The 18,272-nt window shown below is 36.5% G+C and overlaps 1 protein-coding gene across 3 annotated transcripts in view; it reads left to right on the top strand.

The window, feature by feature from the left end:
• Positions 1-18,272, top strand: part of LOC310726180 (butyrophilin subfamily 1 member A1-like) — a 155,832-nt gene that overhangs the window by 89,748 nt on the left and 47,812 nt on the right. For 2 of the 3 annotated variants that reach the window (XM_083541523.1, XM_083541524.1), the window contains exons 3-8: positions 6,652-7,002; positions 7,553-7,831; positions 8,086-8,187; positions 13,215-13,241; positions 15,379-15,405; positions 18,119-18,148. In XM_083541523.1, coding sequence (XP_083397649.1) covers positions 6,652-7,002; positions 7,553-7,831; positions 8,086-8,187; positions 13,215-13,241; positions 15,379-15,405; positions 18,119-18,148 — 816 coding nt within the window. The remainder of the gene's footprint in view (positions 1-6,651; positions 7,003-7,552; positions 7,832-8,085; positions 8,188-13,214; positions 13,242-15,378; positions 15,406-18,118; positions 18,149-18,272) is intronic. The other variant, XM_083541525.1, reaches the window with a different exon arrangement.

The following is an 18,272-nucleotide window of genomic DNA, read 5'->3' as shown; positions in this document are numbered from 1 at the left end:
AACCATCTCAATCACGCCTCACTCAACTTTTCTCAAAAATGTCCTACATGTACGGTCCCTCTTATAAACTCATTTCTAATCCTGTCCATCCTCGTCACTCCATAGCCCATTCACTCTTGCAGATACCCTTCTATCACAAATCACTCCTGCCGCTGTTCTCCACCCACTCCACCCTGCCTGCACTCTTTTCTGCACTTCTCTAACACACTCTCCATTACTTTGCACTGTTGACCCCAGGTATTTTAACAAATCCAACTTCATGACCGTTATATTTACATTTACATTTGCAGCATTTAGCAGATGCCCTTGCCCAGAGCAACGTAAAAAAAAAAGTGCCTTGAGCCTCTATAAGTGAATAAATCTATACCGGTATGTTAGGTTAAGATCAGCCTACAACTCTGTTGAGACGTTTTTTTTTTTTTGTTTGTTTGTTTTTTTTAAACAAAGCAAGCTTGGAAAATGTTAGTTCAAATGTTTCAGGAAGAGTTAGGTTTTCACCCGATACTTGAAGACCTACTCCTACACCAGGGACTTCACTGTTTGGACATTGAGGGGAAGTTCATTCCACCACCTCGGTGCCAGAACAGAAAAGAGCCTTGCAGTATACTTGCCTCTTACCCTGAGAGAAGGTGGTACCAGTCGAACAGTGCTTGAGTGTGCAGTGATAGGCGATTAAACACATCCTGTGGTCCTGAGCCATTGTAGTAGTCTGTGGATATTAATTACAGTCCACTTCATGGATATTTAATCTGTTAATTTGGAACCATTCTCAGCTGCACATAGTGGTCTACAATTGAAGAGAACTACATCCAGAGGTAGTGTATCAGGATTAATCACGCAGATCCAAAGAAAGACAAGGACAAGAACACTTGTCACTGGTACTCAAGAGCATTTTTAACTCAACCGAGAGAGAGAGAGAGAGAGAGAGAGAGAGAGAGAGAGAGAAGAGGGGTGAATGGTAGAAAATAAGGATTATTAAGTACCCTAATTGTTTATAAACATTAAAGATATTGTACATTGTGATTAATACTCTGTCAAGACTAGCTATGGCTGCATAACTATAGAGAGAGGAGAGCCAGAAGGTACCAAAGACATGGGGGATCTCTGGTATTAGAGACGGGCAACCACACCCCCACCAACAAACATGAGTGAATGTGTGAGAGTGGGAGAATGACAGCATACAGATAACGTAGTTCACAGAATCACTCTATATCCATGATCCCTCCAAATCTGCTTTTTTACCTAAGAAAACTACTGACAAAAAGCTTGACTAAATAAATATGTTTTCAGCTTATACTTGAACACTGTTTTACGACTGTGTCTGAGTATCGAACACTATTTGGAAGGGTGTTCCATAACTGTGGGGCTTGTAAGAGAAAGATCTACCCACTGCTGTAGTCTTCATTATTTGAGGTACAAACAAAAAGCCTGCACCTTTTGATCTAAGTATGCGTGGGGGATCATAATGGTACAAATGTTTACTCAGATACTGTGGTGCGAGACCATTCAGTGCTTTATACATCATTGTTAGATTTTAAAATCAATACAAGATTTGATGGGGAGCCATCAAAAACAGGAGTGATGTGGTCATACTGTATCTTCTAGATCTGGTAAGGATTAACTGAAGCTTATTCATGCACTTCCAAGAACATCCAGATAGTAAAGCATTACAGTAGTCTAATCTAAATCTAACTAACGCATGATCTAGTTTTTTGCATCCTGTTATATTTACCTTAAAAATATTTATTATTTTTAAGGTGAAAAAAAGGCTATCCTGGTAATGTTATTCTGATACTGTCTTTGATTAAGTAGTAAATTGAAAATGTTCTGATTTTGTACTGATGTTTAAAAATAGACTTGATACGTTGATTTAGGATTTAATTTTATTTGAGAACTAATCAATAAACGATTCAATAAAAACAAGATTTGTGGAGTTTAAAATACTGTAAAAAATTATTATTTTTTTTTTTTAGATTTTTTCGTAATTTTGTAAATATAAGTAATGAGGAGAACTGGATTAGATGTTGGGGCCACTACCACTGATTGTCCACTTATTATTTGTACCAGCCCACCTTAATATAATTGTCTAGAACTGGCCTTGAACATACCTAAACTACTTAAGGACTTTCAGCACACACATTCCTTGCAAAGCATACACTAGAGTTCTACATCTGTTTATAATACAACTTTATATTTTACCAAATAATTAGTCTGGTTTTGAGCCATGCACCAAAAGTACATCTCTTTCTTTGTCAGTGTCACAACCAAGTTTCTGGTGGTTCTGCACTTCATGGGAAGTAGCAGGGAATCATGCTGGTTGCTGTACTGCCATGCCATGTGTCTCCTTGCCTCCTCCATCAATGTGGCCTGCAGTACTGTATATAGAAAAGACAAGGCCAGTGGGTGCACTTATTGTAGTTGTTATTTGTAGTATGGTTCCAGTAATTCATGCTCCTGGACAGGTTGTTTTCAGCAAACTGTTTGCTGGCTTTCTTGTTAACCAGCTTCACAAGAGGCTTCCTTTTGGGGCGACAGTCATGCAAACCGATTTGTTGCAGTGTGCGGTATTTGGTCTGAGCACTGACAAGCACACGTTTTACTTCTTTAACTTATAAAGCAATGCTGGCAGGAATCATGCATTTGTATTTTGAAGCCAACTTCTGCATCTAACGCACAGCACAACCTTGCAAGGCCTGTTCTGAGTGGAACCTGTCTTGGAAAATCTCTATATGACCCTGGCCACTGCAGCGTAAGACAAGACTCTTTGTCCATTGGATAAAAATAACTGTCATGCACCAGAAGTGCAACCAGTTAATGTTACCATTTAGGGTTTAGCAATTAGCAATTTAGCATTTAGGATGACCCATAATTGTGGGTCCCCACCCTCTAAAAGCATGAAGAGTCTTTGAACAGTGATGAAAAAATCCAACTTTTTTGCATTCTGACCTGGTGGCGCCAAAACAAATGCATAAATCACTGAACAAATTATAAAAAATTCCTTGGTGATTTACTAAATGTCTATGTGAGCAATATATAATGCAATTATATATTTAACTTACTAAAGTTAGCATTTTAAAGTAATGAGAAAAACATTATCAAAACAAATTCTTATTTTCCTTTACTATTCAGACGGATCGGAACGCCTTCACTCAGTGCTTTTTTTATTGGTGTCACCGGACTAACCAGAGCGCAATGTTTAATCTCATCAGCTACAGGTGTAATCTTACCGCTTGTTTCATCCAGCCCTTCACTCCTCTATCTGGGTCAGTGATGCAGTTATTTATAATAACAATCTAAGTGTCGCACAAAAAATGAAACAGAAATGTAACACAGCAACACATTCAAAGTTGTTTACAACAACATACCGTATGTAGCTCCCAAAAAACAAGTCTAGTCAGTCAATTCCATTAATTATCATTAATAGACCCCCAGGGCCCTGTTCTGATTTTCTTGTAGAATTTGTGGATTTCATTTCGAACCTTGTTTATTTAGAAACATTTTACTTTTCATTGCTATTCAATAAATCAGAATATTATAGGACTCACTCATAGTGGTGGACATACTCTTGATTTAATACTAACATTTTGATTAAATATGAAAGATATATTCGTAATTCCACAGTCTGAAGGTATTTTAGATAATTATCTCATCTATTTTATCTCTACCTCAGTCATAGCAAATGTACTTCACCATGTTACTATGTTAAATGAACAGTCATGTCATTGTTATTGACATTGATTGGATCACTATCTGACCCCACAGAGCTCGACTGGCCTACTGAATGTCTAGAATCAGTGTTCTGATACACTCCAAACAATATAGCTCCCCTTAAAATGTAAATTATTAGAGAGAAAAAGAATTGCACCATATTATAACTTGGAAATAAGAACATGAATGGTGTCAAACTAAATGAAAAGCTAGTAGTGTTGCTAGATCAGCATTTTCCTCTGCTTATATAGAAGATAACAGGCATAATTCTAGATTTTTATTTAGTACTGTGGAAAAATAAACTAGGAATAAAAGCACCTTACAACAAGCTCTGTGATGTGGCATTGATGATTTCATGAACTTTTTCATTGATATTATTGAAAATATCAGGCAACAAATTCAGACTATTAATTTACATTCAAATTATTTTATAAATAACACTGTAGATATCGGTATAATTATAACAGATCATCAGTTACAAAGTGTTACTCCCATTTGAGAGAATTGGAGTCTGCTTAATTTCAGAAGTACTTGAAACTGTTCTAAAAACAATACATTCTTCAAATTGCATTGGTTATGGGTCTTAGTCTTTCAAATTAGCAGTTATCAAACCCCTAATTAAAAAACCCTGACACTGACCCCTGTCAGCTTTCCAACTATAGGGAAATATCAAACCTCCACTTTATTTCCAAGATCCTAGAAAAGGTTGTTGCACAGCAGTTATGCTCACACCTACTTAGAAATAACATTTATGAAACATATATGTCAGAATTTAGACCTAATCATAGCATAGAGACAGTGTTGGTTAAAGTGGGAAATGAACTGCTGTTGGCCTCTGATCAGGGTGGTTTCTCCCTGCTTGTGCTGATTTATCTTAGAGCAGCATCTGACACCATTTATCATAATATCCTCATTGCTAGACTAGAAAATGTTGTTGGAATAAAGAGAACAGCTCTCTCCTTGCTTAGGTCTTATTTGACTGATCATTATAAGTTTGTTGTTGTAAATGGTGAGTTCTATACAGTCACTCAGGTAAAGTTTGGTGTTTTGCAAAGATCTGTCTTAGGGTACTGATTTTTTCTTTATATATGCTGCCTCTGGGTGAAATTAATCAATAAACATGGCATTAGCTTCAACTCATTACAATACACAGTTGTACTTTTCAGCAAACCCAGATGAGAGAGATCAGCCTAACAATGTTGAAGAGTGTGTAATGGACATTAGACAATGGATGCTTGTTAACTTCCTTTGGCTAAATTCAGATATGAAGGAATTACTTTTAAGAGGATTAAATGCAGCTAGAAATATATTTCAAGTCAAAGACATTTGTCATTATTGACTCTAGTCTTTCCTTTGAGGCTCGTGTGAATAACATTACCAGGATAGTCTTCTTTTACCTTAGAAATATTGCCAAAATTTGAAATATGTCATTACAGGATTCAGATAAACTAGTTCATGTTATTGTTGATTAAACTACTGCTTCACTGTTTGGATGTTCTAGAATGTGCATAAATAAGCTTCAGTTAGTTCACATCACCCCTATTGTAATCAGTATACATTTATTCCCAATTAAATCTCTCATTGATTACAAAATACTACTGACTTGTGGAGCACTAAATGGTCTCACGCCACATTATCTGAACTTTTGTTCCATTATGATCCCCCACGCCTACTTCTATCAAAATGTGCAGGCTACTGTTTGTATTGGTATTGGGGTGGAGATTTCTCGTACAAAGTCCTACAGATATGGAACAGCCTTCCAATTAGTGTCCCACTCTCAAGCATTCACTTAGGTTTGTTGATGGTGGTGTGGCGGGTCATCTCTTATCCCAGAGATCCTTCATGTCATTACATTTACATTTGCTGCATTTAGCAGAAGCCCTTATCCAGAGCAACGTACAAAAGTGATTAACCTTTTGACTCTTCCTTTTAGTTATGCTTCCATAGCTAGTTTTGCCGAAGTCCCAAGCTGCACCCTGATCACACTGAACATTGTCCTTAAACATTCATTAAACAATGAAAATGCTTATTTCTCTCTCCTTGTCACTGCTCTTTTCCCATGCTCTCTCTCTCTCTCTCTCTCTCTCTCTCTCTCTCTCTCTCTCTCTCTCTCTCTCTCTCTCTCTCTCTCTCTCTCTCTCTCTCTCTCTCTCTCTCTCTCTCTCTCTCTCTCTCTCTCTCTCTCTTGCTCTCTCTGTTGAGTTAAAAATGCTGAGTTACAAGTGACCAAAGTTCCTGTATCTTTCTTCTCTTTAAATTTGCCTGATTAATCTCGACCTACCTCTGGATGTAGTTTTCTTCAATTGTAGACCACTCTGTGTAGCTTAGGATGGTTTTAAAGATCCTAGAGTTACGAAGAACTTTGAGGATGGATTTAGACTGTAATTAATATCAACAGTCTGCTTCAATGGCTCAGACCCATAGATTGCATAAACAGTTCTGCATTTAAGCAGCACACCTCAGCAGCAATGGGACTGTAATGAATGCCATTTGTTGCCACCCAGATGAGGGATGAACTTAAATTTATAAGAACCAAAATTATAGGCACCAAACTCATAAATTCTTCTATACAAATGTATAACCTTTTCTCTGTAAATTTGCTTTAAGAAAATGTCCATTGTTAAAAGTGCTAAACAAATAAAAATACATTGAAGTCTAAGCCATACTTTCTATGAGCTCAAGTAGGTGTGTTTGTTTGTTTGTTTGTTTGTTTGTTTGTTTGTTTGTTTGTTTGTTTGTTTGTTTGTTTGTTTGTGTATGTTTAGACAGCCTTATTCATTTGCTCATTTTGTTTATCATTAGTTCAGGTAGCAAACAAATTAAGAGAGCTAAAGAAAGTGAGACCACATCTGAAAACAAGCTGTACAGGTCAAAATGCAGTCTGACATATTGTATATAGAAAAATAATAATATTCAGCATTTATATGTTTTCTGAAAACACAGAGCTATTACAGGTGGTTGGTTCCGAAGCTCCTCTTATTGCTGTAGCTGGTGAAGACTTGGTTCTGCCTTGTTTTATCAAAGCCAAAACCAGTGCTGTGGACATGACAGTGGAGTGGTATAAACTAGACAAAGAAAACTCTTTAGTGCATCTCTATAAGGATCATGAAGACGCTAATGAAAAGCAGGCTCAGACGTACAGTGGAAGAACTTCAGTTTTTAAAGGGGAGCTACAGAAAGGCAACACTTCACTCAAACTCTCAGCTCTCAGAGTTTCTGATGAAGGAGAGTACAAGTGTCTTGTTGAGGATAAATCCATGTCCAATGAGACCACTGTTCATGTCATTGTTGAGGGTAAGACCTATTTCCATTTTAAAGAATTACTCAATGAAAATGAGATTGTATAAAAGTTCAGCAGCAGTAGTCCCATTTTTTTCTTTGACACCGCACAAGCAGTTTGGAAACCTGTATCAATTAAAATAATTCTGTTTTAATGGTGAAAAATCTTTTTGGGCAATAATAATTAACATGCTAATAAAAACTTTGCATTATATTTTCATGCTGTATACAAAAATTTAATTATCAAATTGTCATTCATATTTTAAATAATCAGTTTTTTTTATTATTTTTTTATTATTATTATTCAAATCAAGACAATATTATGGAATTATTTAGTTATATGTAATTTAATAACTTTATTTATTCATTTGTTTAAAAAAAAATTTTTTTAACTGAGAAGCCATGTTTAGAATATAATATATCCTGAGATATTTCTGGCACATAATATCTGACAGAAAAGAGGCACAACTTGTTTAATCTAAAAATCAGTCTCAGTCATTCTGGATTAATATCTTTATATACTTTCATCTGAATTAAAACAATATATTTTGTGTAATGACTGCAGTTCAGGGAAGCCAGCCAGTGATTACATTGGAGAGTTATGATAACTCGGGAGGGATTAATCTAGTATGTGAGTCCAGAGGCTGGAAACCTGAACCTGAGGTTCTATGGCTGGACAGAGAAGGAGTTACTCTGCCTGCTGAAGACACACAAACACACAGAGAGACAGAGGGCTTCAGTATGAAACGCCGCATCACTGTTTACGATTATAGCGACTCCAACAGATTCTACTGCCGACTTCTACAAAAACATCACATGATGGAGACAGAGATTATTATTAATAGTAAGTATATTAAATTAAAACTTTAATTTTAGTCTATAGTTTATAAGTTTAGAATATGACACTGTAATCTATCACTTTATTCTACTGTAATCATTACAGACCTATTACTACAATTTTTATCGTACGTACTGTTTTTTTTGCCACAGTGCTCTCTATAAAAATGTTTGATTGCATTGATTAGCTCTTTCACAAGTTTTTTTTTTGTATCTGAAAACTTGTAAAATTATAAATATGTATATGTGGTTTTATTTTAGGTCCATTCTTTGCTGCTGGGAAGTGGATTGTGGGCATTTTAGTTTCATCATGTCTTATTGCTGCTGGATTGATATTAATCTCAGTTGTACTTTGCAAGAAAGGTAATTATTTTCAGAAATATTTCTTTATTATATCTCTATCTTAAAGTATATTTCATTTTATACTACAGCTTCAGCTACCATTAATGTCCTAGAGATCACTCTATCAGTGGTCTGTAGGACCCAACTTGGCACAGCTCTCTGTAAACAGTATCTAAAAGAAGTTAAAGATAAAAGTAATCAATGTTATTGAACTTTGTGTGTACAAATAGCAAACACTCTGCAGAATTAAAGCAGCCTTCTGTACTCAATTCACTCTGGACTAAAGTGACCATGATTTAACTTCTGAAGTTCATATACAATCATGAGAATGAAGAATTATGTACTACTAAGTGTCTAATGCAGTGGTCCCCAACCTTTTTTGCGTCACGGACCGGATTAATGTCAGACAATATTTTCATGGACCGGCCTTTAAGGTGTGGTGGATAACAACAAAATAAAGTGATACGACCGGCATACAAACTGGTATTTATTAATTATAATAATAAACATGAAATCCACTGTGTTGTTTTTTGTACATTGTGCTAGCTTGGGGGTTTCAATTTAGTGGTAATGTATTATGTGTTACCGGCCGGAGCAGCTCCTTTAAGAAGGTAGCGGATGTAGGTAAGACATGTGACCGAGGCATCTTGACATGCATCAAGAGTGAGTCATAGACAGATGTGTCCAAAATAAAACATCGTTCAGAATCAGATAATAAATAAAACGGAAATAGTATGTTACAGTATGTATTCTTTCTGTGTGGCCCAGAACCAACTGACCCACAGACTGGTGCCGGGGGTTGGGGACCACTGGTCTAATGGACCATGTAATTATTCATATTTAATATTATACTTTTACAATGTTACATTTTATTATTATTATTATTATTATTATTATTATTATTATTATTATTATTATTATTATTATTATTGATTACATGGAAATTTAGGGCATCTGAATTCAGGCACCAATTTATTGAAATTAATTTTGTGTATTGTTAAAACCTCAGTAAACATTATGGTATATTGGTTTTATTCCCCACACACAGGTGTTAAATAGTTAATCATTTACAATCTATAGCCTAAAACAGTATCCTATAATCATATCAAACTTCCCTGAATATGCACCTAAATTACACAACATATGAATTACATCTCTCTGAATAATTGTGATTGTGAAATGGTACAAAATAATATACAAATGTTCGGGTATTTCAGTGAGTACAGTGAGATCAATATTCCGGAAATAAAAGCTGCACCACACCACTCAGGCACTGCCAAGAAAATACCTGTCTATTTAAACTTCCCCAAACATGTACCTAAATTATACTACATTTGATTTTTCACAATCAATACTTTTACATCAATACTGTTGTATGTTTATTAACATGAACATTTAACATCTATTTTCAAATATCTTTATAATTATAACGGATTATAGTTACTCCTAAATAATAAAATTAAGTTGAATTGACGGTAATGGAATTAACGTTACATTTATTTGGTCTGATCGTCTGGCAAACAGACAGTATAATCTTTTATTAACTCTATAAAAGAGGTATCTCCCCGGCCGAAAAAAGACCCAACCCCCCCTTTAGTTTATACCGTACAATTAATAGAGCATGTAGTTCAGCTCAAATGTTGCAGGAACCTTAAAATGTGAGCGGCACTCAGATACAATCACTTATGAGAAATACGGCGTTTAATGAATGAGACAAACACAACATAAAACGAACTACACAAACAAACAAAAAGAAATAAAGAAAACAAAAATGAAAATAAAAATAAACAAAAGTTAAAAATAGAAAAAGGAGGAAGAGAGGGGAAAAGAAGAAAGGAGAAAAAGAAAGGAAAGGAATGGCAAGCCTAATCTTCAACATTAAAATACAGCCTAAAAGAAGACTCATCAAGGATTCATATTCACCTTAAATTAAGGGGCTCAAACTTAAATACGCATCTATATTGGTTGGTAAAATGGTTACTTGCATTGGCTTGTTGCACAAGAGTCCAGATGCGACAAAGAGATCTTTGAAGAGTCAGTTAGGATGGAGTCAGATGTTATTCCAGGTTCAGAGCAGTTGTTGTTCTTGAAAGATAAAGCTTGCTGGAAGATCTCAAAAAGGATTTGAGATCCTTCGGGCCCGGGGGTCAGAGCCTTTCCGGTCGAGCTGAGTGAGCGAGCTTGGTTTACTTGACTGACTGTTGATTAGTTGAGTTCAAGATGTTTTAAAGGTCCTGAACCCCATCTATCTTTGGGGGAATGGCCAATGCTATGGCCTGAAGTTTTGGAGGAAGAAACTCCCTTTGTTCGTGCGTTTGTGGTTTCTGGGTTATACTTGCTTTGGAGAACTTAAAGTTTTATCCAAAGTGTATCAAGACAGTCTGGTACATTTCATGATCAAATAAAATGCACCATAGTTTGCAAAATAGGGAACAGATAATTTTGGTGATCGTTTTGATTAGACATGGAAAGCAAGGACAGCATTAAACAGAGGTACATTACATACCAGTTAACATTTACCATACTATTAACATACCGGTATTTAAGGTATAACTTTGTTAATCCAATGTTATATTCAGGTATATAAAATGCACCCTTGTTAGGAAAATAAAGAGAAGATAATTTTATGTCGACTTTGACATCAAGCCCTAACAGAAAAGACACCATTAAAACAGATGTACAATCTGTTTTTAAGGTATAAATATTTAAGGTATAAATTATGTTAATACAACATTATATTCTGGTGTATACAATGCACCCTTGTTAGGAAAGAAAGAATAAAGAGAAGATAATTTTTAATCAACTTTAAAATCAAAAAGAAGAGACAACATTAAAACAGAGGTATATTACTGAACCTTTTAGAGTGTAACTATTATTGAGGTAGAGTTAAACACTTGCTTTATTTATAGGAGAAGACACAAACAAGATGTATGTTTGTGTCATGTGAAGTGGGACATTCTATTTATTATTTCATTAATAAAAGAATGCTCCATTTTGATGTGTGTGTGCCTGTATATGTGTGTGTGTCACAAACAGACGTACTGGGGCGCGAGTTCCGAGAGTGAATTGTTTTATGGTTTGAGGGTCCCTGTAAATTCAACCAGAGAGGCCAGGGTGTTATCTGGCTTTCGGGGTGGTGTATGTGTGTGTGTGTGTGTGTGTGTGTGTGTGTGTGTGTGTGTGTGTGTGTGTGTGTGTGTGTGTGTGTGTGTGTGTAAGGTATAGAGACTGGCTTGTGTAATCAGTCTTCCGGGGGGGTATGACACTGTGGTATACAAGCTCTCAATAAAAGTGTAAGCCGTGGTGCTTATCCTTTGATTGAAAAGCAGATGTCAAGGGTTAAAAGGAAATTCCTGAGACATGAAGTCTAAATGACACGTACCAGACGCTACAATAATTAGAGTATATTTGTTCACATATTTCAATATAAATTGGTTTATTTAAAAGTAGACCCGTTAAAGCTTTCTATTTATGTATTTATTATGTCTGTGAGACAGGTATCATACAATACCACAATTCCATTCATCCAGCACCTCTTCACCACCACCACTGAGCCCCTGTCTGACTTCTTCCCTGAATCTCATACTACAGTATAGTCTTCCTCCTTTAGTTTCCACCATCTTATTCTTCTTTCAGTCCTCCATCTCCTCTTCTTCTTCACCTCCAAAACCATTCTACAGACCACCATCCAATGCTGTCTAGCTATACTGTCCCCTGCCAACACCTTACAGTCTCCAATCACCTTTAGGTTGCAACTCCTACATAGAACATAATCCACCTGTGTGCTCCTTCCTCCACTCTTATAGGTCACCCAATGCTTCTCCTTCTTCTTAAAATAAGTGTTCACCACCGCCATTTCCATCCTTTTAGCAAAATCTATGAACATCTGCCCTTCCACATTCCTCTCCTTAAGGCAATAGCTACCCATCACCTCCTCATCACCTCTGTTCCCTTCACCTACTTGCCCATTAAAGTCTCCCCAGATCACCAATCTTTCATTCCTAGGTACACCATCTACAACTTCATCTAACTTACTCCAGAATTCCAGAATCTTCTCCTCTATCTCACAACCCACTTGTTGTGCATAGGCACTGATGACATTTATCATCACCCCTTCAACTTCCAGCTTCACATTCATCACCCTATCAGAAACTCTCTTCACCTCCACTACACTCTTACTAAACTCTTCCTTCAGAATCACCCCTACACCATTTCTCTTTCCATCCATACATAATAGAACAGTTTAAACCCCCTCCAATGCTCCTGGCCTTACTCCCTTTCCACTTGGTCTCCTGAACACACAACATATCTACCTTTCTCATCTCCATCATATCAGCTACCTCTCTCCCTTTACCAGTCATAGTAACATTAAAGTACCAACCCGAACCTCTACTCTCCTACACTTCTCCTTTTCCTGCTGTCTCTGTAGATGTCTTCCTCCTCTCCTTCTCCCCCTTCGGCCAACAGTAGCCCATTTTCCACCGGTACCCTGTTGGCTAATGATACCTGTTTTGGCCATTGGTAACCCGGGCCTCGACCGATCCGGTATGAAAATCTGTTTCGTGATCCGCATATTTGATTTGTCACATGTTTTACGCTGGATGCCGTTCCTGACCTAACCCTCCCTATTTATCCGGGCTTGTGACCGGCACTAAGAGTGCACTGGCTAGTGCAACCCTGATGACTTGTTTAATATTAACATTTCACCAAAAAGATCAAAACTTAAGTAATGGGCCTGTTTTGTAAGAAGTGTAAGAAGTAGAAAGTACAGATATTTGTGTAAAAATGTAATGAGTGAAAGTAAAAAGAAAAATAAATAGTGAAGTAAAATACTGATACCACAAAAATCTACATCAATACAGTAATTAAGTTTTGGTCTGCTTTGTGCAGTGTGCTATATATATTTAGCAAAGATATAACATAAGGAGAAAATGAAACGTAATAAATGCAATCTGATTTAATTGTTACTTTGTTAAAATTCTTAATCTAGTTATCACTCCATACATGTTTGTATCTATTTAAAACTAATGTATCTCTTTTATCATCAGATATTAAAAGGGTGAAACAAAATGCAGGTAAGAATGAAATGCTTTTAAAATCATAATACATCACTGTAATTAAATTTATTCACAAATCTAATTGGGACATTTTTACACCATATTGACATCTTTGACTTTAGAATTGAGGAGTCACATAAATGTGCAGATTTGGGTAAAAATTATAACTCATTTTTTGATAGTGAATCTATTTAAACTTTATTTAAGCCAGATAAAAAAACAGATAGAGAACATTGTTATTAATATTCAGGAAATGGAACTGCCAAGAAAAGGCCTTTCCATTAAAACCTTCTCAAATATAAACCTAAATCACACCACAGATGAACTACATCTCTATGATGAAGTCTGATTGTCTCAGAGTCATTTACATCAATTTCCTATGTTTAATATTAACATTTAATATATTCTATTTTCAAAGGATCGGAGATTGGCAATGGAAAGTGATATTTACAACTTGACATTTTATTTTTCAAATATCTGAAAAACTGATATATGAAATAGTATTGCCTTTTAAGCAGACGCTATTAATTTGTGTTTTCAACTTTTTGTTTGTAAAGCTTGGTTCTAATGTTCAATCTAATAAATGTTACCAAATTATAGGAAGCTTAAATCATTTATCTGGATATTATCACAACGCAAAGTAGAAGGAGGTTTCTGTAAGAAAGAAGAGATACAAATACATCAGTCAGAATACACACAATTATTTGTGAATGACTCATAAACAACCTGTATCATCAAGTTCCACTTTGTGTAGTGTGCAAATATATAGCATAAGGAGAGAAATAAATGACTATTGTGCAATTCCAAAACAATCCCAATCCCAAACAAGGCAGTGATGCAGCTGCTTAGGATACTCTCTCTGGTCCCTTTGTAAAACGTCGTGAGTATGTGTGGTGGGAGCTGTGCCTTCCTCAGCTTTCTCAGAAAGTAGAGATCCTTTTGGACTTTCTTTGGACTGTATGCAAACTACAGTGGGTCCAGTAATGGGGCAGCAGGTTCTTGATGTGCTCCATGACGAGCCTCTTGAAGAACTTTATGAGTGAGTGCAACGGGACTGTGGTCGTTAAAGCAAGACACAGGTGAATTCATCAGCACGGGGACAAAGGTAGTGACCCTGAAGCATGTTGGAACAACTCAGAGCGATGTTGGTGAGAACATCGGCCATGTTACTGGTTGGGGTGTAAGATTATTTTCTTGAGTGCAGTGACATCAATGCACTTGCTGATGTAGCTGGTCACTGATGTGTACTCCTAAAAGTCTGTGATTCTGCCATTAGTTGCAGTCTCCCAAAATATGTCCCAGTCAGTGTATTCTGCATCATGAGGGGCAGATATGGCTCCTGCTGGCTAGGTTTTTACCTGCTTCAGAACCAGTCTTGAATGCCAGTTGGTGGAAGTGTCCAGAACTCTGTCACTCAGCCACGTCTCAGTGAAAACAAAGACACAACAGACTCAATGCTCACGCCATATGGTATGCTGGAGTCTGATGCAGTCCAGTTTATTGTCCAGGGAGCAGACATTTCATAGAAGAATGGATGGTAGAGCAGGCCAGCTAGGGTTAGCTTTTAGCCTAGCACCGATCCCCGATTCCTTCCCTCGTTTCTGCTTCCTCATGCATCGCTTTCGATGTCCCCTTCTCCAGCTGTTGGCTTTAGGCAACATCAAGGTCTTGAGGCCTGGTCCTCGAAACAAGATGAGGTTGTGTAGTTTCTACCGCAGATCATCATAAATTATGATTTGTTTATTTTTCAGTTTGAGGAGATTTTAATGCCGGTTGCTCCGATGTCCGTACAAAATACACAGTATGGAGGCAGAGAGATCAAGAAAGCAAAACTCAGTGGATATGACATTCATAAAACAATAATATAATGACAAATTAGTAGAACAGGCAGAGGTCATAAGGGATTCAAGTTTTAGAATTAACTCAGTAATGCTTTGTTTTTTCCTAAATTTGGGATACGTGGAAATTATCACATGTAGAAATGAGCCAGATTTAAATCAAATTTTGGTTTGTCCACAGAATCATTTATTAGTTACATTTGATGATAATGCATGGTGCCAGAAAGAGTAGCAACCCTTTAGAGTTTCAGATTTCACCAGCAGTGTTACTTGTTAGTTAGTATATAATATCAACCTTTTATATTTTCTGTTTTCAGATCAGCAGAGGCAGAAAGAGAATGATGGTAATTACACTTGATCTTGTTCATTTTATTATTTAATTAAACTCTCCTTCTAAGTACTAATGACTGAGACATACATCCTTTTTACTGCTAGCACTAAAATAAAATAAAATTTTATTTGTCACATACAAACAAACACATTCATACAGAGTACAACATGTAGTAAAATGATTTTTACAGCTGTAACAGGTAAATATAAAGGGAAAAAAATAAATCTAAAGTATTAAATATGATTAAAACAAATTATATATATATATATATATAAAGTGAGGAAAATAAGTATTTGAACACCCTGCTATTTTGCAAGTTCTCCCACTTAGAAATCATGTAGGGGCCTGAAAATTTCATCGTAGGTGCATGTCCACTGTGAGAGACATAATCTAAAAAGAAAAATCCAGAAATCATAATGTATGAATTTTTTTTAACTATTTATTTGTATGATACAGCTGCAAATAAGTATTTGAACACCTGAGAAAGTCAATGTTACTATTTGGTACAGTAGCCTTTGTTTGCAATTACAGAGGTCAAATGTTTCCTGTAGTTTTTCACCAGGTTTGCACACACTGCAGGAGGGATTTTGGCCCACTCCACCACACAGATCTTCTCTAGATCAGTCAGGTTTCTGGCCTGTCGCTGAGAAACACGGAGTTTGAGCTCCCTCCAAAGATTCTCTTTTGGCTTTAGGTCTGGAGACTGGCTAGGCCACGCCAGAACCTTGATATGCTTCTTACAGAGCCACTCCTTGGTTATCCTGGCTGAGTGCTTCGGGTCATTGTCATGTTGGAAGACCCTGCCTCGACCCATCTTTAATGCTCTAACTGAGGGAAGGAAGTTGTTCCCCAAAATCTTGCAATACATGGCCCCAGTCATCCTCTCCTTAATACAGAGCAGTCGCCCTGTCCCATGTGCAGAAAAACACCCCCAAAGCATGATGCTACCACCCCCATGCTTCACAGTAGGGATAGTGTTCTTGGGATGATATTTATCCTTCTTTTTCCTCCAAACACGTTTAGTGGAATTATGACCCAAAAGTTCTATTTTGGTCTCATCTGACCACATGACTTTCTCCCATGACTCCTCTGGATCATCCAAATGGTCATTGGCAAACTTAAGACGTGCCTGGACATGTGCTGGTTTAAGCAGGGGAACCTTCCGTACCATGCATGATTTCAAATAATGACGTCTTAGTGTATTACCAACAGTAACCTTGGAAACGGTGGTCCCAGCTCTTTTCAGGTCATTGACCAGCTCCTCCCGTGTAGTTCTGGGCTGATTTCTCACCTTTCTTAGGATCATTGAAACCCCACGAGGTAAGATCTTGCATGGAGCCCCAGTCCGAGGGAGATTGACAGTCATGTTTAGCTTCTTCCATTTTCTAATGATTGCCACAACAGTGGACCTTTTTTCACCAAGCTGCCTGGCAATTTCCCCCGTAGCCCTTTCCAGCCTTGTGGAGGTGTACAATTTTGTCTCTAGTGTCTTTGGACAGCTCTTTGGTCTTGGCCATGTTAGTAGTTGGATTCTTACTGATTGTATAGGGTGGACAGATGTCTTTATGCAGCTAACGACCTCAAACAGGTGAATCTAATTTAGGACAATAAATGTAGTGGAGGTGGACATTTTAAAGGCAGACTAACAGGTCTTTGAGGGTCAGAATTCTAGCTGATAAACAGGTGTTCAAATACTTATTTGCAGCTGTATCATACAAATAAATAGTTTAAAAATCATATATTGTGATATCTGGATTTTTTTTAGATTATGTCTCTCACAGTGGACATGCACCTACGATGACAATTTCAGACCCCTCCATGATTTCTAAGTTGGAGAATTTGCAAAATAGCAGGGTGTTCAAATACTTATTTTCCTCACTGTGTATATATATATATATATGTGTGTGTGTGTGTGTGTGTGTGTGTGTGTGTGTGTGTGTGTGTATATATATATATATATATATATATATATATATATATATATATATATATATATATATATATATGTGTGTGTGTGTGTGTGTGTGTGTGTGTGTGTGTGTGTGTGTGTGTGTGTGTGTATATATATATATATATATATATATATATATATATATATATATATATATATATATATATATATATATATACACACACACACACATACATACATACATACATACACACAGTATCTCACAAAAGTGAATTCACCCCTCAAATTTCAGCAACTATTTTAGTAGATTTCAATGGACAATACAATATTGTCTAAATAGCTGTCAAAAGTGAGTCCACCCTAAGTGATAACAGCTGTATGTTGTGTAACCATGCAAAGTCACATGTCCTATTCATCAAGTTCATGTTTTTGTCTGCTTGACAAGACCATACAAATTTGTGTATCCTGTATTAGAGCAGTTAAGAGTTGATGCTTTGAGTCCAATTCTCTCATCCTGACCACTGGATATTCAACATGGCCATATGGCAAAGAACACTGATGATTTGTGAATTAGAAATATTGCTCACCACAAACAGGCTATAAGAAGATCGGTAACACTTAGAAACTGGGTAACATTACAGTGGCCAGGGTCATACTGAGTAAAAAAAAAAATTACAAATACAAAAATTACACTATTTACAAACACTTTAACACATACACATCCATTCCACAATCACAAACCCATAAACTTGTTGTTGGAAAACTTGATTATTAACTTTTGTTAAATTTTTGTTTTATTGTTATTTTTTTTAAGAGTTCATGAAGAGGAGAAAGAAGTTTGCAGGTAAGTACAATTGAACCTTTTTATCTTTATAGTAGTTCAGCCAGAGTAACCCAGCCATTAGGGGGGCACAAGCCAGTGTACTCTTAGTGCCGGTCCCAAGCCCGGGTAAATGGGGAGGGTTGCG

The sequence above is a fragment of the Silurus aristotelis genome (assembly GCF_946808225.1).
Source record: "Silurus aristotelis genome assembly, chromosome: 5".
Lineage (NCBI taxonomy): Eukaryota > Metazoa > Chordata > Actinopteri > Siluriformes > Siluridae > Silurus > Silurus aristotelis.
The sequence above is the reverse complement of the archived record's forward strand: the minus strand, read 5'-3'. Positions and strand labels throughout refer to the sequence as shown.